This window comes from Elgaria multicarinata, chromosome 5 (assembly GCF_023053635.1).
Source record: "Elgaria multicarinata webbii isolate HBS135686 ecotype San Diego chromosome 5, rElgMul1.1.pri, whole genome shotgun sequence".
Taxonomy (NCBI): Eukaryota; Metazoa; Chordata; class Lepidosauria; order Squamata; family Anguidae; genus Elgaria; species Elgaria multicarinata.
The window spans coordinates 131694083-131715918 of record NC_086175.1 but is presented as its reverse complement, the minus strand read 5'-3'; the positions used below and the strand labels follow the sequence as shown (position 1 = coordinate 131715918).

Sequence of the window (21836 nt, the reverse complement as noted above, 5' to 3'; positions counted from 1 at the left end):
TAATAGTTTTTGATATTTGTACTCAACAATTATTCAATATGTATGAAGCAGATATTTGATGTATTTTTTTTTCTTATTGTGTTGTTTCAAATATATTTTGGAAATGTTCACTTATGTTTATATAGTGTTGAAAATGAATAAAAATTATTAAAAAAAAAAAAAAAAAGCTGCAGGAGCTATACTAGAGTGACCTGATACAAAAGAGGGCAGGGCTCCTGCAGCTTTATCTGTTGTGGTGAAGAGGGAATTTCACCAGGTGCTGCATGCCTACAAATGACACCTGCTGAAATTTCCTTTTCTATGTAGGAAGATACAGGAGCCCTGTCTGCCTTTCGATAGATTATGTTCTCTGCATTTTTGCCACCATCTAATGTGTCCTTCCTTTCATTCCTACAGTTCTGAAGAATGGCAGAAAGTCAGCAACAGCGAGAGAGAGAAGCTGGGGATGACGGTGGACGATGACGGGGAATTCTGGTGAGTCTGTGGTGCACATAAAAGAAAAACAGGATTTCATTTCAGAGACGCTTGGGGAGGGGCATATTCCAGTGGTGGGCGGAGCCGAAGGCAAAGGAGGCGGGGCAAAAATGCCAGCCTGTCTTTGCATGTAGCTCTTGCTGCCAGTCACTGAGTCTTAGGAGATGTGCTGCTTCCCCCAAGGTGGAGCCTTCATTATGAGACCAAGGTCAATAACCAGGGGAAAGACACAGAGCAGTCTGGAGGAATTCATGAGCGGTTCAGTCCAATAGACAGTTAGGGAGCCTAGGAAAAGGAGGGTTGGAGGCTAGGGTGAACATATGGAAAAGACGACAGGGCTCCTGTATCTTTAACCGCTGTACTGAAAAGTGGATTTTTTATTTACTTATTTAAACGGTCCGGAAACTTCAACTGGTACAAAACAGGGCAGCCCGTTTACTAAGAGGAACTGGCCAACGAGACCACATCACGCCAGTCCTTTTCCAGCTTCATTGGCTGCCAGTCCAGGTCCGGCCCGATTCAAAGTGCTGGTATTAACATTTAAAGCCATAAACGGCTTGGGGCCAGGCTATCTGAAGGAACGCCTCCACCCGTATGTACCTGCCCAGACCCTAAGGTCATCCTCAGGGGTCCTTCTCCATGAGCCCCTGCCAAAGGAAGTGAGGCAGGTGGCTATCAGAAGAAGGGCCTTCTCTGCTGTGGCACCCCAGCTGTGGAATGAGCTCCTTAAGGAGATTCACCTGGCACCTACATTATATGCTTTTAGACGCCAGGTGAAGACCTTTTTATTCTCCCAGCATTTTAACAGTCTATAAATTAATTTGAACTTGCTGTTTTAAATTTGTAATTTTGCATTGCTGCTGTTTTTATCTGGTTGAGCTTTTATATTGTATTTTATATTATGGTTTTATACTGTTGTTTTATACTTTGAATGTTTTTAATTTTTGTGAACCGCCCAGAGCAGTCCGGCTATTGGGCAATATAGAAATGTAATAAATAAATAAATAAATATTGCATTTATATCCCGCCTTTTTTCCTCCAAGGAACCCAAGACGGTGTACATAATCCCTCCTCTTCTCCATTTTATCCCCACAACAACAACCCTGTGAGGTAGGTTGGGCTGAGAGTCTCTGACAGGCCCAAAGTCACCCGGCGGGTTTCCATGGCCACGTGTGGACTAGAACCGGGGATCTCCCGGCTCCCAGTCCGACGCTTTAGCCACTGCACCACACTGTCTCATCATTTCAGCAGGTGTCATTTTTATGCATGAAATTCCCCCTTCATCTCAACAATCAAAGCTGCAGGAGCCCTGCCCTCCTAGCTAGAGTGACCAGATACAAAAGAGGGCAAGGCTGTCTGCAGCTTTAACGGCTGTGAAGGCTCACAGGGTTGTTGTTTTGAGGATAACGTGGAGAGGAAGATGAGGATTATGTACGCAGCCTTGGGTTCCTTGGAGGAAAAAAGGCGGGATATAAATGTAATAAATAAAGACCTGAGAGAGCGCCTTCTCCGTTACCAACCTGCCCGGTCACTGAGGTCATCCGAGGGCCTGCTCCTGGTGGTTCCACCTAGATCCATCCTCTGATTGGAATCCACCAGGGGAAGAGCCTTCAGCGTGGTGGCCCCCCTCCTGTGGAATTCCCTGCCTCTGGAGGTCAGGCAGGCTCCGACCTTGTACTCCTTTCGGCACCTCCTGAAAACATCTTTATTCCAAGAAGCCTTTCTTTAACATGCAGCCTTGGATTTCTGATTTTTGCTTCTTTTTACATTTTGTTTTAACTGTTTTATTCTGTTTTTTATTTTCATTTTACCTTGTACACCGCTCCGAAATTTTTCAGTGGGGAGCAGTATATCAATATTCTAAATAAATAATAAATAAATAAATAAATAAATAAATAATATGCCACCGAATGTAATAAAACCTCTCAGTGGCTCACCTGCATCGCCACGGCAACAGGGGCGGAATGAGGCCCGTGTACGCTGGCCGCGTCGTAAGTTAAGGTTCGATATTCCCCCACCCTAGGATGGCGTTTGACGACTTCTGCACGCACTTCACCGACATCATCAAGTGCCGCCTCATCAACACGTCTTACCTGAGCATCCACAAGACCTGGGAGGAGGCGGTCTTGCGGGGGGCCTGGGCGAGGCACGAAGACCCCTTGAAGAACCGCTGCGGGGGCTGCGTCAACAACAGGGACACCTTCCTGCAGAACCCGCAGGTGAGACGTTAAAGAGGGGAGGGACGGTGGAGGAGTCGCCACCGCTCCGGAGGAGCAAGACGCCTGCTGGTTTCCAGGTGCGCCTTTCGCAGGTGTCAGCCTCCACCCATCGATCAAACGCATAGAGGGGGCGCACGGCCATAGTTCCTGACATCACTGTGCCCTTCTCTCCCCCGCAACACCTTTCCATTTTTAAAATTATTATTCATTTATTGTTACATTGACACCTTGCCTTTTCCCCTCTCGCAAGGGACCCAAGGTGTCTCACGTGGCGGTCCTCTTCCTCCTCTCTGTTTTATCCTCACAGCAGCCTTGTTAGGTAGGTTAGACTGAGCGTCAGTGCCTGGCCCAAAGTCGCCCAGTGAGCTTCATGACTGAGTGGGGGACTAGAACCCGGATCTCCCGAGTCCCGACCCAACACTCTAACCACTACACCATACTGTTGCATCCCGCGTTGCAGAACCTGCACTCCGTTCTCCTGAGTCCCAGCCCAGCATTCTGAGCTCTGCATCACCCTGGCTCTCTCTTTTCTGTTTTCCAGCTCTCAGGCCTAATCTACACCAAGCACTATGAAAGCAGTATATAAAAGGCAGGAGCCGCACGACTGCTTTATAGCGGTATTGAAGCACACGGACAACTGTTGGGGCCCATGGACACAGACCATATACTGCTTTCATAGTGCTACATCCTTCTTGGTGTAGATTAGGCCTGAGTTTTGCTTTCCCCCCTCGTTCCTCCCAACCCCTTTTCTTTTTGTGCCTATTCTCCCATCACGTACTAGCAGCACATCATAGGGTGACCATATGGAAAGGAGGACAGGGCTCCTGCATCTTTAACAGCTGCATAGAAAGGGGGATTTCAGCAGGTGTCGTTTGTAGGCATGCAGCACCTGGTGAAGTTCCCTCTCCATCACAACCGTTAAAAGCTGCCTAGTCTCCCATCACATACTAGCAGCACATCATAGGGTGACCATATGGAAAGGAGGACAGGGCTCCTGCATCTTTAACAGCTGCATCGAAAAGGGGATTTCAGCAGGTGTCGTTTGTAGGCATGCAGCACCTGGTGAAGTTCCCTCTCCATCACAACCGTTAAAAGCTGCCTATTCTCCCATCACATACTAGCAGCACATCATAGGGTGACCATATGGAAAGGAGGACAGGGCTCCTGCATCTTTAACAGCTGCATTGAAAAAGGGATTTTGTATCTGGTCAAGAGGGCAGGGCTTCTCCGGCTTTAACAGCTGCATTGAAAAGGGGATTTTGTATCTGGTCAAGAGGGCAGGGCTCCTGCGGCTTTAACTGTTGTGATTTCAGCAAGTGTCATTTGTATGCATGCAGCACCTGGTGAAATTCCCTCTCCATCACAACCGTTAAAGCTGCAGGAGCCCTGCCCTCTTTTGTATCTGGGCACTCTAGTATAGCTCCTGCAGCTTTAATGGTTGTGATGAAGAGGGAATTTCACCAGGGGCTGCATGCATACAAATGACACCTGCTGAAATTCCCTTTTCTATACAACTGTTAAAGATACAGGAGCCCTGTCCTGCTTTTCATATGGTCACCTTAGGCAGGTGATTGCACAATAAAAGCCTCATCTGGAAGCACCCTAAATCAATAAATAAGAGGCCACTAAGGGATGCATTGCCTGAAACAGTAGAAAAGCCCTAAGAGAGCTCATACATATTAATGAGACACTGGGGGTAGAATTGCAAATATTTTCCCCCAATTTAGATCTAATCTACACCAAACAGGATATTCCACTACGAAAGTGGTATGAAAGCGGTACATAAAAGGCAGGAGCCACACTGCTGCTTTATAGCAGTATTGAAGTGCACTGACAACTGTTGGGGCTCATTGACACATCCCTTGTACCACTTTCATGCTGCTATTTCCTGCTTGGTGTGACTCCTGCCTTTTATATACCACTTTCATACCGCTTTCATAGTGCAATATTCTGCTTGGTGTAGATCAGGCCTCAGTCTACATTCCGTGGCCACTAGGGTGACCATATGAAAAGGAGGACAGGGCACTTGCATCTTTAACAGTTGTAATGAAAAGGAAATTTCAGCAGGTGTCATTTCCATATATGGAGAACCTGGTGAAATTCCCTCTTCATCACAACAGTTAAAGCTGCAGGTGCCCTGCCCTCTTTTGTATCTGGTCACTCTAGTATAGCTCCTGCAGCTTTAACTGTTGTGATGAAGAGGGAATTTCACCAGGTTCTCCATATATACAAATGACACCTGCTGAAATTCCCTTTTCAATACAACTGTTACAGTTACAGGAGCCCTGCCCTCCTTTTCATAGGGTCACCCTAGTGGCCACTGAGCTTCCTCACTCCTCATTGGGCTGATGGTGTTGGGGGAGGGCTTAGGTAGGTGTCCTTTTAAATACTTTTTGGTACTTCTGCAGCTACGTTTTCACTTCTTCTTTCTCAGTTGTCCTATTCGGTCTCCAGTCCTGTCGACACTTACCGGCTGCGTTCGCTATTAGAGGGAGCGATACTTGGTGTTTTTATATTGTTTTCAAGTATCCAAAAGCAGGTCACAAGATCCGTTCTCTTGGAGGGATTACGACTCCCGTCACTTAAGTAGGTCACTATTAGCATCGCTCCATATTGCAGACGGGGGTGCCGAGGCTGAGAGACCGTGGTGTGTCTACGTGCGAGATCGTGGCAGGGGAGAGGCTGGGAAATGCCTTGACTTGGAGCTCAGTGTAGCCCAGCATTTCCTGATTTGTACCTCGGCTCCTTAGTCGCGATGCCGCACCACAAGAAGATGGCAGTTCTGTTGGATCCTGGAATGGATCTTGGTTATGTTTTCCATTGCTTCGTTAATTGCTGAGGATCTGGAAGAACAGAGGACTCAGCAGAAACTTAAAGATCAACTCTACACCTGGACATTGAGTGTAATAATTGAATAATTGTCTAAGTGATTGTCTTCAATTAAGGGTTGCAAGGAGTTGCATCATTGTACAGTTTGTCTATAAAAGTAAATGTGTTTCGCATGTTCAGTATCTGCTGCTTGTTCCCCATTACCACTTGATGTGTGCTGTATTGACTGACCGTTTGTAAGTATTTGTATCTGTACTGCCATAACTAAATTATATGTATTTGCCAGTAAAAAGGTTTGTTTTAACCTACAAGAATCTTTGCCTTAATTCATGTCTTTGCTGTCTCTTGGCTGAGAACCGCTGCATTCTCTGCTAGTCTCTGGAGGCCCAGACAGAGACTTAATACTAGGGATGTGCTCCGCTTCTCATCGGACCGGCAAATTAGAAGCGGAGCGGGGTGCTTCGCCTCCCCTTAAGGCGGAGGCGAAGAGGATTGGGGGGCTGGTGGAGCGTGGCGAAGAGGATCGAGGTGAAGGCGGATCCTTCGCCTCGATCTGGAGCTCCACCAGAAAGGTAAGTGGGGTTTACCGGACCCTGCTGCTGTCGCTGTCGCCCATGCGGCGACAGCGGCAGGGCCCAGTAAACCCCCCCGCCCTCCTCTACCTTACCTGCCTCCGTCCGCGGTCCGTCGGCTTCTTCAATTGAGCCCGCGGTTCAACCAGGAAGTTTGCGGCCCAGACTTCCTGATTGAACCGCGGGCTCAATTGAAGAAGCCGACGGACTGCGGACGGAGGCAGGTAAGGCCCCCCTCCCCCTTGGTCCCTTATCGGGCTCTGCCGCCGTCGCTGCACGGGCGGCGACAGCGGCAGGGCCCGGTAACCCCCCCGCCCTCCTCTCCCGGCCTTACCTGGCGGCACTCCCCTCCACTGTGGAGCTCCGATTCGGACCCGGAGCTCCGCGGCGAAGAGGAGCGGAGTATGGGCGGAGCGGCACGGAGCGGAGTGGGCCGATCCAGAATTTTCAGATCGGCCCGCGGGGCGGAGCGGGGGGTCCGTGCACACCCCTACTTAATACAAAAGGTTATGTGCCAGAGTCCCAGTCTGTGCCATAACTAATCAACTTTTATGCCATAACTCAACAGTTCTAGCCTCCAATCTGGAGGACGCCAACCAGATGCCCACACTTTGCCCCGTCCCAAATTCTCCCATTTTCTGTGGCTTTCTTTTCCCACCAGTACGTTTTTGACGTGAAGAAAATGGAGGACGAAGTGCTGATCTGCGTCCAACAGAAGCCCAAACGCACAAATCGGAAGGAGGGCAAAGGAGAGAACTTAGCGATAGGGTTCGACATCTATAAGGTAAGTTGGAGAGGCAACTCTCCTGTCTCCGAGGCAACTGCTTCTCGCAGCACATTTTGGACTGGGCAGGAATTCTCCAAAAAAACACAGAACACCCTTCCGGCTCTGACGAGATACTTCCCTTAAGAGCTTTTCCTTGTTTCTTCGTTTTCCTTTCCACATTTGCATCCCTTCCTTCTACCAAAAAGAGCTTCGTGTGGCGCAGAGCGGTAAAGCAGCAGTTTCTGCAGCTGAAACTCTCCCCACGGCCTGAGTTCGATCCCAGCGGAAGCTGGTTTCAGGCAGCCGGCTCGGGTCGACTCAGCCTTCCATCCTCCCGAGGTCGGTAAAATGAGTACCCAGTTAGCTGGGGGAAAGGTAATCACGGCCAGGGAAGGCAACAGCAAACCACCCCGCTATAAGGCCTGCCAAGAAAACGTCAGCGAAAGCTGGCGTCCCTCCAAGAGTCAGTAATGACTCAGTGCTTGCACGAGAGGTTCCTTTCCTTTCCTTCTACCAAGGAGCTTAGAGCGATGTACTTCGGGGAGTGAGGCAGAAGGTCCTGGGTTCGATTCAGGGATTTCAGGTAGCAAAAAAACTCGACCTGAGAATTTAGACGCCAGATGCCACTCAGAATAGGGGGCGTTAAATATCATGGCACTTTACACCATTCTTCATGATGGGAAGGCAGATCGGAGAATTCCGATCGGAGTATGGTTTGTAATTGGAACGGATGATGCAAATGAAAAATGTTGGCCGTAACCCCACAGGGACACACCCTCCATTTCGTTTGTGCTTTATTCCACGCAGGTGGAACTGAATCGGATTTACCGGATGCACACCTTGCAGCCCAAAGTAGCCAGTTCCATTTACATCAATTCTCGCAGCGTCTTCCTGAGGACGGACCTGAAAGAAGGCCGTTACGTCATCATCCCGACCACCTTTGAGGCTGGCCACGTGGCTGAGTTCCTTCTCAGGCAGTTCACAGATGTGCCTTCTGATTGCCAGTAAGAGGCTGCCCCTTCCTTCCTTCCTTCCTTCCTTCCTTCCTTCCTTCCTTCCTTCCTTCCAATGCTCTTTCTGTATCCATATGTAGAATCATAGAATAGCAGAGTTGGAAGGGGCCTACAAGGCCATCGAGTCCAACCCCCTGCTCAATGCAGAAATCCACCCTAAAGCATCCCTGACAGATGGTTGTCCAGCTGCCTCTTGAAGGCCTCTAGTGTGGGAGAGCCCACAACCTCCCTAGGTCACTGGTTCCATTGTCGTACTGCTCTAACAGTCAGGAAGTTTTTCCGGATGTCCAGCTGGAATCTGGCTTCCTGTAACTTCAGCCTGTTATTCCGTGTCCTGCACTCTGGGAGGATCGAGAAGAGATCCTGGCCCTCCTCTGTGTGACAACCTTTCAAGTATTTGAAGAGTGCTATCTAGGCCCCCAGTTCTTACATACATTTTTATACATATTCTGCAGTCTCTCCCCGTCATTTCCCAATCATTCTTGCTTGCTTATGCCTTTATACAATAAACTCAAAGTGGCTTTACAAAAACAAAAAGTCCGTAAAATAACACCAGACACAATGAACATAGTTCAATAATTACATAGTAATTATGTAATTATTGAAACATAGTTCAATAATTACATAGTTCATAATTACAGTAAAAACAGTGTGAATTAATAAGATCCATTTCATTCAACAAAATCCAGGGAAGGATAAAACAATTCAGCAAAAATAAATAAATAGGGAGACGGAACTTTAGCCCAACTTTATTCCTGCCAACAAATAAAAGAGTCTTAGCAGCTGAAGCTTAAGAGAGAGGGGGCCACCAAACCTCTCTGGGGAAGGAGTTGCACACCCTGGGTGCCCCAACAAAGAAGGCCCTGTCTCACCTCCCGTGCTTCTGAAAGTGGTGGGACATACAGCAGGGCCTCTGATGTTGAACACTGTGGGTGGCCAGGATTGTATGGGATAAGCCAGTACTTCTGATATCCTAGTCTCAAATAGTTTCAAATTTTGTAAATAAGAACCAGCACTTTGGATTGCCCTCGGAAACGAACTGGGGTGAAACAATCTGCAAAGTAGGCTCCAGAAATGCAGTTTAATATATCTTTCTGCCCAAAAAATAATTATAGCTAACAATGGTAGATAACAATATGTTCATATTAGAAACAGCTTCTCAATTAAAACATAACATAAAGACAAACGGATTAAAGACATAATTAAAAACACAACAGTGGAGGAAATAAGTAACAACTCCCATTTAAAACCCCTTCAGCCACAAATCTGCTGCCTGAATACAAACAGCTATGCCTGTAAGCAGAAGGACAACAGAGAGAGGGAGCCAACTAGCCTCCCTGGGCAAGGAGTTCCAGAGCCCGGGAGCAGCCCTGTTCCGCATCACCACCAAACATGCCTCTAATAGCGATGGAACCAAGAGAAGGGCCTCCCACAAAGATCTTAAAAGCAGGCAGGTTCTGAACGCTGCTCTGAGATCTTCATGATGTAGGGCGGGGTATACCGTATTTCTTCGATTCTAAGACGCACTTCCCTCCCCCCCAAATAAACAGCTCTAAAAATGGAGTGCGTCTTAGAATCGATGGCGTCTTAGAATCGAAGCAATATGGTAGATGCAAATATGGCTTTTTGAGATCACTTTGCCGGGTGATTGGGGCCTACAGCGCGCCCCGTGCAGCCCTCGTGAGCCGTGCCCGGAAGACACGCGGCTCCAAGAGTCAGGAGGCTCACCCCCCCCCCCCCAAAGCACTGGGTGCCCGCCCCCCCCCAGCCGCCGCGCTGGGAAGCGCGTGCCCCGAGTGGAGCCTGGAACTCCTCACGCCCACAGAAAAACCTGTGCCCAGAGGCCAAAGAAGAGCTGCTCCAGTGAAGCGGCTCTCACGCGGCAGCTCCAGCTCCAGCTGTCTCTCTCCTCTTCGTACAGGCAGGCCTCCAAACGAGGAAACTCCTGCAGCAGCCGCCAGCCATGCGAGCGAGGACTTACTCGCGTGTAGTCATGCTTTGTGACTGCGTACCCTGATAGACACGCGACTGGAGAGTTAAGCGTTTTAGCTCCTTAATCGCGTCTTCTCCTCTCTCTCCCCCCCCCCCCCAAATATTGTTTACTCTTTGTTTCTACGCGCCTCCCCCTCTTCTCGCACAGAGGGGAAAAGAAAAGGACCCAACCATTAGAAGAAAGCGCGGAGTGCGGGGAGGAGGTTGGCTGGGCGGGGAGGGAAGTAGTATTTCTTTGATTCTAAGACACACGTTTTCCCCCAAATAAACATCTCTAAAAATTGGGTGTGTCTTCGAATCGATGGCGTCTTAGAATCGAAGAAATACGGCAAATGTTTAAAATAAATATGGAAGAATGTAATTTTCAGATAGCCTAGTGAGTCATAAAGGGCCCCATAGGTCACTTTGAATTCTTTGCACTTTGAATTCTTTGCCCAGAAAGAGACTGGTAGCCACCGAAATGGGTCTGTCTGTAGCTGTTTGCACCAGCAGAAGTTTCTGAAAGCTGTTCAGAGGCAGCCCTATGTAAAGCATGTTACAGTAGTCCAGCCTGGATGTAACCAGGGTATGTGCACTACTGGTCAGATATGCTTAGTTCTCTTTTTTTGGATGGTTTTAAATTATAATGCCTCTAAGTCTTATTATATTTTTTTTGATGGTTTTAAATTTTGTATACTTTTTAAGTATACAATGCAGACAAGGATGCAGACAAGCTGGAGCATGTTCAGAGGAGGGCAACCAGGATGATCAGAGGTCTAGAAACAAAGCCCTATGAAGAGAGACTGAAAGAACTGGGCATGTTTAGCCTGGAGAAGAGAAGATTGAGGGGAGACATGAGAGCACTCTTCAAATACTTGAAAGGTTGTCACACAGAGGAGGGCCAGGATCTCTTCTCGATCCTCCCAGAGTGCAGGACACGGAATAACAGGCTCAAGTTAAAGGAAGCCAGATTCCGGCTGGACATCAGGAAAAACTTCCTGACTGTTAGAGCAGTGCGACAATGGAATCAGCTACCTAGGGAGGTGGTGGGCTCTCCCACACTAGAGGCATTCAAGAGGCAGCTGGACAACCATCTATCAGGGATGCTTTAGGGTGGATTCCTGCATTGAGCAGGGGGTTGGACTCGATGGCCTTGTAGGCCCCTTCCAACTCTGCTATTCTATGATTCTATGATTCTAATGTCCACTGTTTTTTAACTTTTGTAAACCTCCCAGAGAGCTTCGGCTTTGGGGCGGTATATAAATTTAATAAATAAATAAATTAAATTGTATGTTATTTCACAATTGCTCCTTACAGGCCTTGGTCCCTTTCAGATAGAACCTGGACCAGCAGCACTCCTGGCTGCCTGGAGCCCTGCACGTGCTAGCTATGATGGGACCAGTGGAGGCCAGTGACTCCGATGTCAGTAGGGCGGTGAATCCGCTCCGGGTTTCAGACAGAACCAGTCAGAACTCGAAAGGAGCTATCCAAGGTGTGGATAGCTCCTTCCGAGTTCTGACTGATACCCGGAGCGGATTCACTGCCCCACTGACATCGGAGCCACCAACGGATGGGCCCCTGAGAGCAGAGAGAGGCCTGGCGTTGTGGGCTTGCAGTCACTGATGTCTCTCGGGTGTTGTGTTCCCTTCTTTTTTCAGAGAGCTCACCCTGGACGAACCCCCTCACACCTGCTGGAGTGGAATGTGTGGCTACCCACAGCTGGTCTCACAAGTCCACGTCATCTCGGCTTCTGGGCTGAAGAACCAGGGCTCTGAAGAAGGTACCCGAATCCCCTCCGTGCTGGTTTCCAGCCCAGTGTCCCCAAAGGGCAGTGTCCCCCAAACAGAAACCCAACAGGCGCAGGAAACAAAACTGTATTGATCTGAGCAGTTTACATCCCAGTATGTTTCATGCAATTGGCTCAGCATCTAGGGAATCTGGTGCAATTTCTCAGATGCCCAGCCGGCATCACGTAGTGTGAGGTCCCGTGTTCGAGTCTCGACTCCAGCCCGATTTATTTTATTTTATTTATTGCGTTCATATTTATTTTTTTATTTTTTTATTTATTGCATTTCTATACCTCCCAATAGCTGAAGCTCTCTGGGCGGTTTACAAAAATATCCTGCCATTTTTCCTCCTTAAAGAACCCAAGGCGGTATTACAGAATCCTCCTCTTCTCCGTATTATCCTCAACGACAACAACCCTGTGAGGTAGGTTGGGCTGAGAGAGTCTGTGACTGGCTCAGAGCCACCCAGTGAGCTTCCGTGGCTGAGTGGGGACTAGAACCCGGATCTCCTGACTCTCAGTCCAACACTCTAACCACTACGCCACACTGGCCTTAGGCAAGTCACTCTTTCTCTTTCAGCCTTAGTTTCCCCATCTCTGGTATGGCAGATAATAACCCTGGCCTACTTTACGGGGACGTTGTAAAGATTACCTCTAGAGAATGCACGTGAAGCGCTTGGGACACTTGAAAGCGTAATGCAAATAAGAAGTATAACTGCATATGCTAATAGAACATTCAAGTAGTGAGTTATGATGCTGCATAGTCGAAACGGAGCTACCGTATTTCTTCGATTGTAAGATGCCATTGATTGTAAGACGCACACTAATTTCAGTACCACCAACAGAAAAAAAACAACCCTAAGACACACTTGTGAATCTAAGATTTCTGGGTGCGATTCAAAGTGTTCGGCATTTACTTTAATCATAGAATCATAGAATAGCAGAGTTGGAAGGGGCCTACAAGGCCATCAAATCCAACCCCCTGTTCAATGCAGGAATCCACCCTACAGTATCCCTGACAGAGGGTTGTCCAGCTGCCTCTTGAAGGCCTCTAGTGTGGGAGAGCCCACAACCTCCCGAGGTAACTGATTCCATTGTCGCACTGCTCTAACAGTCAGGAATATTTTCTTGATGTCAAGCTGGAATCTGGCCTACTTTAACTTGAGCCCGTTATTCCGTGTCCTGCACTCTGGGAGGATCGAGAAGAGATCCTGGCCCTCCTCTGTGTGACAACCTTTTAAGTATTTGAAGAGTGCTCTCATGTCTCCCCTCAATCTTCTCTTCTCCAGGCTAAACATGCCCAGTTCTTTCAGTCTCTCCTCATAGGGCTGTGTTTCCAGACCCCTGATCATCCTGGTTGCCCTCCTCCGAACACGCTCCAGCTTGTCTGCCTCCTTCTTGAATTGTGGAGCCCAGACCTGGACGCAATACTCTAGATGAGGCCTAACCAGGGCCGAAGAGAGAGGAACCAGTACCTCACGTGATTTGGAAGCTATACTTCTATTAATGCAGCCCAAAATAGCATTTGCCTTTCTTGCAGCCACATCGCACTGTTGGCTCATATTCAGCTTGTGATCTACAACAATTTCAAGATGCACAACCCGTGAGCCACAGGCAGCCTTCCAAGAGCTCCAGTCACTGCCATGCAAACGGCCGCTGCTGAAAAAGCAGTGACGGCACCGCACGAATGGCCAGATTGCTGCTTTGCTGCTGCTAATGGCGGCGGTAAAGCAAGGATCATGGCCAGGGGGTGGCTGGGGCAGGGGAGCATGTAGCAGTTCCTTCCTCGGCAACCAGGACGGACATTTTTTCATAGATTCATAGAATAGCAGAGTTGGAAGGGGCCTACAAGGCCATCGAGTCCAACCCCCTGCTCAATGCAGGAATCCACCCTAAAGCATCCCTGACAGATGGTTGTCCAGCTGCCTCTTGAAGGCCTCCAGTGTGGGAGAGCCCACCACCTCCCAGTTCGTTTCCACCAGATGTAGCGCTGATGATTACAACTTGGAACGCTTTCAATGAAAGCATGTTCTTGGAGGATAAAACTATTCATGGCTAGTAGTCAAGATGGCAATACATCGGCTCCAGTATCAGAAGGAGGATCCCTCTGCATGATCAGTTGCTGGGGAACATGGGCAGGAGAGTGCTGTTGCGCTAGTGTCCTGCTCGTGGGCTTCCCATTGGGGCATCTGGTGGGCTACCGTGCGAACAGAATGCCGGACCAGACAGGCCTTTAGTGGGATCCAACAGGGATCTTGTTACGTCCTTAGCTGCACTTTTTCATTTATGTTACTTTCTGGCTCCTTTGAATTCGGGGAGCGCTATTCTAAACTCCAGCAATACTCTTAGGTTTTACCCAGAAAACTCTTAGCTTTCACACAGCCCTGTCCATAGCTTTCTCCTCCTTGCTTGAGAATCGCGGTGTCAAAAACGAGCGCTGCTTTTTGCAATTCCTGGTTTGGGAGCTGAGCATTTCCGCCAGAAGCACCGTAAGAAGCTGCCGCGTGTTGAGACAGACCATGAGTCACAGGAGAGAAGGGAGCGTTCAGACATGGACGCTCCTGGGCAGGTCAAGTCAAATAAAATCTGTTCAAGCAAAGGCCAGCCAGTGACCAGTTGGCTGAGCTCTAGAGCAGGGCTAAGGAACATGCAGCTGCCCAGATGTTGTTGGACTCCGATTCCCATCAGCCCCACCAATGGGGGCTGATGAGTCTTAATTCATCGACATAGAATCATAGAATAGCAGAGTTGGAAGGCCATTGAGTCCAACCCCCTGCTCAATGCAGGAATCCACCCTAAAGCATCCCTGACAGATGCTTTGTCCAGTTGCCTCTTGAAGGCCTCTAGCGTGGGAGAGCCCACAACCTGCCTAGGTCACTGGTTCCATTGTCGTACTGCTCTAACAGTCAGGAAGTTTTTCCTGCTGTTCAGCTGGAATCTGGCTTCCTTTAACTTGAGCCCGTTATTCCGTGTCCTGCACTCTGGAAGGATTGAGAACAGATCTTGGCCCTCCTCTGTGTGGCAACCTTTTAAGGTTGTCATCTGGAGGGCCACCTGTTCGCCAGCCCTGCTCTAGGGAGATGTTATCCCAACTGAGAGCTGAGACCATCTGCAGCCTTATATAAGCCAGCAAGGGCTGTACGGTGTTTGGCCCCACCTCCCTGTAGGAGGCGGCCTGCGCGGTCTTAAAGGGCCCTTGTCCTGTTCTGCAGCCGCTGGCTTCTATGGCGTGAAGTAGCTGGTGGTGGAAGGGAATATGGATATCACAGAGGCACATCTTCTGAGTCTGAAGAACGTGGAAGGACCACGTCCTCAGGCTGGGAGAGCCCATGAGGAGGTGCTGTGTGGGACTCTCTGTCATCTGTATCTGTCATGGAGTAGAGTGAGGGGCAGGGTTCAGCACCCTCCTGCCCATGTTCCCCAGCAACTGGTGTACATAGGCATACTGATACTGGAGGTAGCATAGAGCCATCAGGACTAGCAGCCATGGATCGCTTTCTCCTCCAGGAATTTATCCAACTCCCTATTAAAGCCATCCAAATTGGTGGCCATCGCTACATCTTGTGGTAGAGAATTATTATAATATTATTATATTATTATGCCATTCATATCCCGCCTTTTTTCCTCCAAGGAACCCAAGGCGGCGTACATAATCCTCCTCCTCTCCATTTTATCCCCACAACAACAACCCTGTGAGGTAGGCTGGGCTGAGAGTCTGTGACTGACCCAAAGTCACCCAGTGGGCTTCCATGGCCAAGTGGGGACTAGAATAGGGTGACCCTATGAAAAGGAGGACAGGGCTCCTATATCGTTAACAGTTGCATGGAAAAGGGAATTTCAGCAGGTGTCATTTATATATATGGAGAACCTGATGAAATTCCCTCTTCATCACCACAGTTAAAGCTGCAGGAGCTATACTGGAGTGACCAGATTTAAAAGAGGGCAGGGCTCCTGCAGCTTTAACTGTTGTGATGAAGAGGGAATTTCCCCAGGTTCTCCATATATACAAATGACACCTGCTGAAATTCCCTTTTCAATACAAGTGTTAAAGATACAGGAGCCCTGTCCTCCTTTCCATATGGTCACCCTAGACTAGAACCATGATCTCCTTCTTCCATAGCTTAACCCTGTGCTGTGTGAAGAAGTCCTTCCTTTGATCTGTCCTGAATCTCCTACCCATCAGCTTCATAGGATGACCCTGTTGAGTTCTAGTATTTTGAGAGAGGGGGAAAAATGTCTCCCTGTCCTCTTTCTCCACACCACGCATAATTGTGAACACCTCTAGCATGTCTCCCCTCACCCGTCTTTTCTCCGTGCTAAACCATCGCCCCTGTCGTAACCTTCCCTCCAAGGGGAATTGCTCTTTTAGAATTGCTCTTTTAGTTGCCCTTTTCTGCGATTTCTCCAATTCTACAATAGCCTTGTTTTCGGTGTGGCAACCAGTACTGTACACAGTATTCCAGGTGTGGCGGTAGCATCGATTTGTTTGAAAGGGAGCCTGCTTCAGAGAGCAGGAACTCGTTGGCTGATAAGGACCGGCCTCGGGAGTTTCAGCAACCATTTTTCTTTTCCTCAGGAGTGGATCCCTACGTGGTCATAAAGTGCGAAGGGGAGAAAATCCGTTCGCCGGTGGTGAAGAACACCCTGTCACCAGAATTCGACGTGAAAGGCCTGTTCTATCGCAAGAAGCCAGGGAACCCGATCCTCGTCCAGGTGAGGCCTTCTTCATCTCGGAGGCCCTTCACGATGGCAGATTGGATCTTCACAAACCAAGACAATGGAATCATAGAATCATAGAATAGCAGAGTTGGAAGGGGCCTACAAGGCCATCAAGTCCAACCCCCTGCTCAGTGCAGGAATCCACCCTAAAGCATCCCTGACAGATGGTTGTCCAGCTGCTTCTTGAAGGCCTCTAGTGTGGGAGAGCCAATAAGATGAGATATAAGCAAGTAGAAAATACACGCGCGTTGTGGCACTTCTTCACTGTCAGAACAGTCTTTTCTCCTCAGACTCACTCTGAGTTTTTATTGTATTTATGAGGCTAACAACTGGGGTGGGGTGGGGGCAGGATCCCACAGAAAGGGAGAAAAGCCCCAGGATGAATTCAGGTTCCCTCTCACCCTCTCCTCCTTCAAAACATTGGTTCTCAGGCTTTCACATTGCTTTGTGCTGCTACCTGTTCTTTCATCACATGCGAGCCGCACTTTTTAAAAAAAAACTTTCCTCTTCGGTCATGAGGACTGGAAACTTAGGGCTCATCTACACCTAGAGCCCTTTCGAGGAGGGATGATCGCGACGTTTTGTGCTTCAGCGATCATCCCTCACGGGGTGCACGCCAGCAAAGGTTACATCAACTGGGATTGTTTAGCTTGGAAAAAAGGAGGCTAAGGGGAGACATGATAGAGGTGGACAAAATTATGCATGGTGTGGAGAAGGTGAATAGGGAGACATTTTTCTCCCTCTCTCAAAATAATAGAACCCAACGGGGGCATCCCATGAAGCTGATTGGTGGAAGATCCAGGACAAATAAAAGGAAGGACTTCTTCACACAGAGCACAGTTAAATTATGGAACTCACTACCACAAGATGTAGTGATGGCCACCAATTTGGATAGCTTTAAAAGGGGGTTGGATAAATTCCTGGAGGCGAAGGCTATCCATGGCTTCTAGCCCTGATGGTTGTGTGCTATCTCCAGTAGTCGAGGCAGTAAGCCTGTGTGCACCAGTTGCTGGGGAACATGGGTGGGAGGGTGCTGTTACACCATGTCCTGCTTGTTCATCCCTGGCCGATGGCTGGTTGGCCACTGTGTGAACAGAGCGCTGAACTAGATGCACCCTTGGTCTGATCCAGCATCAGGGCACTTCTTACGTTCTTATGAGTTTGCCCGCAATTTAAGGAGAGCCGTTCCAGGGCGATTTTTATTTTATTTTTTACAACTCCTGACCCTTGCGCAAGAGCAGAGTCGCGATCCTGCACGAAGATGCATTGTTTTAAAACACACACACAGAAACCCTGCGCTAAAAGACCCCGAGACCCATCCAGAACGTGTCGACAGTGCTCACCCCGGATGCCCAAGGGCTTGCTCCGCACAGCTGGTTGCCTCTTCTCTGAGCATGTTTAGCCTGGAGAAGAGAAGATGGAGGGGAGACATGAGAGCACTCTTCAAAGACTTAAAAGGTTGTCACACAGAGGAGGGCCAGGATCTCTTCTCAAACCTCCCAGAGTGCAGGACACGGAATAACGGGCTCAAGTTAAAGGAAGCCAGATTCCAGCTGGACATCAGGAAAAACATCCTGACTGTTAGAGCAGTACGACAATGGAATCAGTTACCTGGGGAGGTTGTGGGCTCTCCCACACTAGAGGCCTTCAAGAGGCAGCTGGACAACCATCTGTCGGAGATGCTTTAGGGTGGATTCCTGCATGGAGCAGGGGGTTGGACTCGATGGCCTTGTAGGCCCCTTCCAACTCTGCTATTCTATGATTCTATGAGCCCCACTTCTCATGAGGAACAGCAACACCCGAGCCACGCGCCTCGGGATTTTTGCGAGAGCGGGGGGAAAACCGGGACAAAAGCCGTCATCGATGTCCCGGGCAAACCAAGGGGTCGTCCCTAGATCACCGCGGGATTACATGTATGTCATGGGGTGCAGTAGGAATGACCTCGATACTATTCTGGAATAAAGGGCTGGGTTGGATTAGGCTGCAGTGTGTAGATTTGACTGAAAACTAAGATTCTCAGAAAACTCCTAGGAATACCGCATTTGTGGACCGCATGCAGTCTTGGGTATGCAGTTGAACGGAGAGCATAGAATCATAGAATAGTAGAGTTGGAAGGGGCCTATAAGGCCATCTAGTCCAACCCCCTGCTCAGTGTTTCTCCCCTGATTGTCCGGCCCTTTCTGTTTCTCTTCCTCCAGGTCTGGAACCATAACCTTATAACGGACGAGTTCCTGGGCCAGGTGGGTCTTGTGGGTGACCCAAACGAACTTCACCCAATGCACATCCTCCGTCTTCAGGACAAACGAGCGAACCTTCTCCCTGGAAGTCTTGCAGTGCAGCTGGTCAGCAGCGACGTCCTCACGAACATCTAGACGCCGCGAGGACGGTTCCTTTTGTGCCATATATACATGTGTATATATATATAACCTTGCAATATGCAGTATATATATATATGTACATATATGCCTGCCAATGTATGTGTACCGTGCATGCGTTTACTTTTAAAAGGGGACCGGGTCTCATGCGTTCGATTATTTTTGTTTGGTTTTTAAATTTTTATACAAAGGTGCCTTTTTCAAGAAGCAAAAATGTTTCTGTTCTGTGTTTGGGTGGTTTTTTTTGGGTTTGGGGGTTTAATTGGTCCGAGGCATAATTCGTAGCCGGTGATGGACAGCAAGGTGGTGCGGAGGGGTCTCTAAACCAGTGCCGCTCTTTTTCTGGGCGGCCGCAGTACCAGTGCCACTAGGATGTATGTTTACACAGAGAGCTGCGTCTCTCATCCGCACATGCGCGGCTGGGGATGTGTTTTATCCCCAGCCTGGAAAACCACGTTGCCAAGTTCGCAGAAGGGCTGATTCTTAACTTGTGCATCCCCGGTGCTGTTGATGCCAAGACGGGAAAAGGAGGAAGGGGCATGAACCCTGGCCTGTTTGGGCTCAGGAAGGAGGAGCTGAAATCCGTTGCTTTGATGCACTCTACCTGCACAAACGGTTGTCCAGGACTGTGCGCATGCTGTGATTTTGCATCAGTGCGGGAAAAGCACGGAGTGTTGTATTGGGCATAAAAATCACTCCAGCTTTCCCCCTCCCCTTTTTACAAAAAGATCAAGTTTGTAGTCCTCATTGTTGCAAAGACTTTGAAAGCGTGTAAGCAATGCCTACTGGGATCTCAGAATGCCACAGGGCAAGCCAGGAAGCTATCTATCTGTATAAAACACTAAGGTGATGCATGGTAATGTGGCACACTGGAGGTTCTGGGCAAGAACTTCCAGTTGCTAAGCAACAGGAGCTACTATGAGAAGAACTTTGTATGCTGGAGGTTCTGAGCTATGAAAAGAACTTTGTGTTGCTAAGCAACAGGCTGGCCCCACCTGTTCACCTGCCAGTGGGACTTTTGTGAGAGGAGACCAGAGAGGAGACCAGGTGGCTTGCTAGAACGCAGGTAAGTCCCGCAGGACAGCAGGGGGGAGTGGCTGGGAGTTGGCCAGGCGGCTCACGGAGGTCTCAGGTAAGTCCCGCAGCTGGGAGGGGGGAGCCCAGAGAGGAGGCTAGATGGCTCACTGGCGTGTGCAGAGGGCTCAGGTAAGTCCTGTGTGTCAGTGGGCACGTGAGCATGGGGCAACAGCTGGGAGGGAGTGGGGGGAGGGGAGGGGAGGAGGGGGGAGCCAATGGACTCCCCGTCAACCACCACCCCACCCTCAAGCACTGGAAAAACCTACTTCTGAGATTTCAGCATGCATCGCCCACACACTTTTAAGCACACACTCTCAGCCATGAGGACTAGAAACTTGTTCTCTTTTAAAAAGAAAAAAAAACCCAGCACCATGCTTCTCCAAGAGCTGAACACTGTGCCCAATCCCTCGCAGAATTACAGTCTACCCGGAGTCCGGGATCTCTCTTGCCCTGAGCCCTTGGAACAGAGCATGGAAGATGTATTTGGTAACAAGCACCATTTCAGCTCATTGGACACCTTCTGGAAAAGCCGAGGCGGGGCTCGCCTTCCAGCCGGCCCTTTTTATATACCCCGTCGTGCCATAGAGAATAAGCCAAATTAGGTAGGCAGTGGGGGGGGGGCATTTTGCAACCCCTCCGCTAGTTAAAGAGATGTTCCACACAGTCTTCCGTAGGCCACAGTACCTTTGCTAGACCTTAAGGCGCCCTCGGACTCTTTGTTGCCAATGTCTTCCGTAGAGACCTTCCAACTGGATAGAAAACATTCAACAATGGGGTTGTGAGACCCGCCAGGGCTGATGATTTGCAGCCACAGAGAAGATTACAGGGAGGCAAGAGCCCATCCATCGGGCAGTAGCCGGCCTTCTGTTTTGTGTGCAGAAGGTACCGGGTTCAATCAGTGGAGGCTGGTGGCTCTGAAGTCAGTGGGGCAGTGAATCTGCTTCGGGTTTCAGTAAGTACTCTAGAGCAGGGGTCCCCAACCCCCGGGCCACAGACCGGTCCCGGTCCATGGCCTGTTAGGAACCGGGCCGTGCAGGTGAGCTGCTTTCACACCCCCACCCCAGCGTACCTGGGCACAGGGCGCCATCTCGCCCAGCCAAAGCGAAGCCAAGACGCTGGAGTGGGGGGTGGGCGTGGCTTCCCAAAATCATCCCCTCAAACCTCCCCCCCCCCGGTCTGTGGAAAAATGGTCTTCCACGAAACTGGTCCCTGGTGCCAAAAAGGTTGGGGACCACTGCTGTAGAGAAGCTACCCTTGAAACCCGGAGCGGATTCACTGACCCTGGAGTCACCAGCCTCCACTGGATTCCATCCCCGTTTTCTCTAGTTCAAAGATATCTTCAACTATCTATGGTAATAAAATGGCCTTTGTGAAGTTAAGTGATGCACTTCTGGCCTTCAAACACGGCAACAATATCGAATATTCTTGTTCACTTTCTCTTGCCTTGTTTTCGGATGGCATTGTGTACATTCAGCCAAATCAGGACAACAGAGTAGTCTGTGGTGTACCACTTCAACTGCAGGAGAGGGAATCAACTTTACAATACTTTTCCCATATAAGAAACTCCCCCCATGCAGAAAGCTAGCCCAATAGAGAGAAAGGCTCTAGTTTTTCATTCTTATTTTCTATGTGCTAGCTTTCTATATTCAAGGAGGGTTCATTTTTTAAAAATTATTCTTTTGGAGATCATTAACTAAATGTGGTCCTTCTGCTGTCTGAAGTGGTACAATCCAAGAAGGACTATACCACATGATGAGGAACGTGTGGCTCCACACTTTTTAATAGTGGTTAAATACATAGGCATGAGGATCTATTGAGTTAGCTAGGGTGAGCATATGAAAAGGAGTTGTATAGAAAAGAGAATTTCAGCAGGTGTCCTTTGCATGCATGCAGCACCTGGTGAAATTCCCTCTTCATCACAACAGTTAAAGCTGCAGGAGCCCTGCCCTCTTTTGTATCTGTCCAGAGGGCAGGGCTCCTGCAGCTTTAATTGTTGTGATGCAGAGGGAATTTCACCAGGTGCTGCATGCATGCA

At 49.1% G+C, this 21836-nt stretch overlaps 1 protein-coding gene across 1 annotated transcript in view; it reads left to right on the top strand.

Moving 5' to 3' along the window:
• Positions 1-19962, top strand: part of CAPN5 (calpain 5) — a 101503-nt gene extending 81541 nt beyond the window's left edge. The window contains exons 7-13 of the mRNA XM_063127244.1: positions 397-474; positions 2498-2693; positions 6756-6878; positions 7668-7864; positions 11503-11624; positions 16207-16343; positions 18548-19962. Coding sequence (XP_062983314.1) covers positions 397-474; positions 2498-2693; positions 6756-6878; positions 7668-7864; positions 11503-11624; positions 16207-16343; positions 18548-18721 — 1027 coding nt within the window. The 3' untranslated portion in view covers positions 18722-19962. The remainder of the gene's footprint in view (positions 1-396; positions 475-2497; positions 2694-6755; positions 6879-7667; positions 7865-11502; positions 11625-16206; positions 16344-18547) is intronic.
• Positions 19963-21836: the final 1874 nt, after the last annotated feature.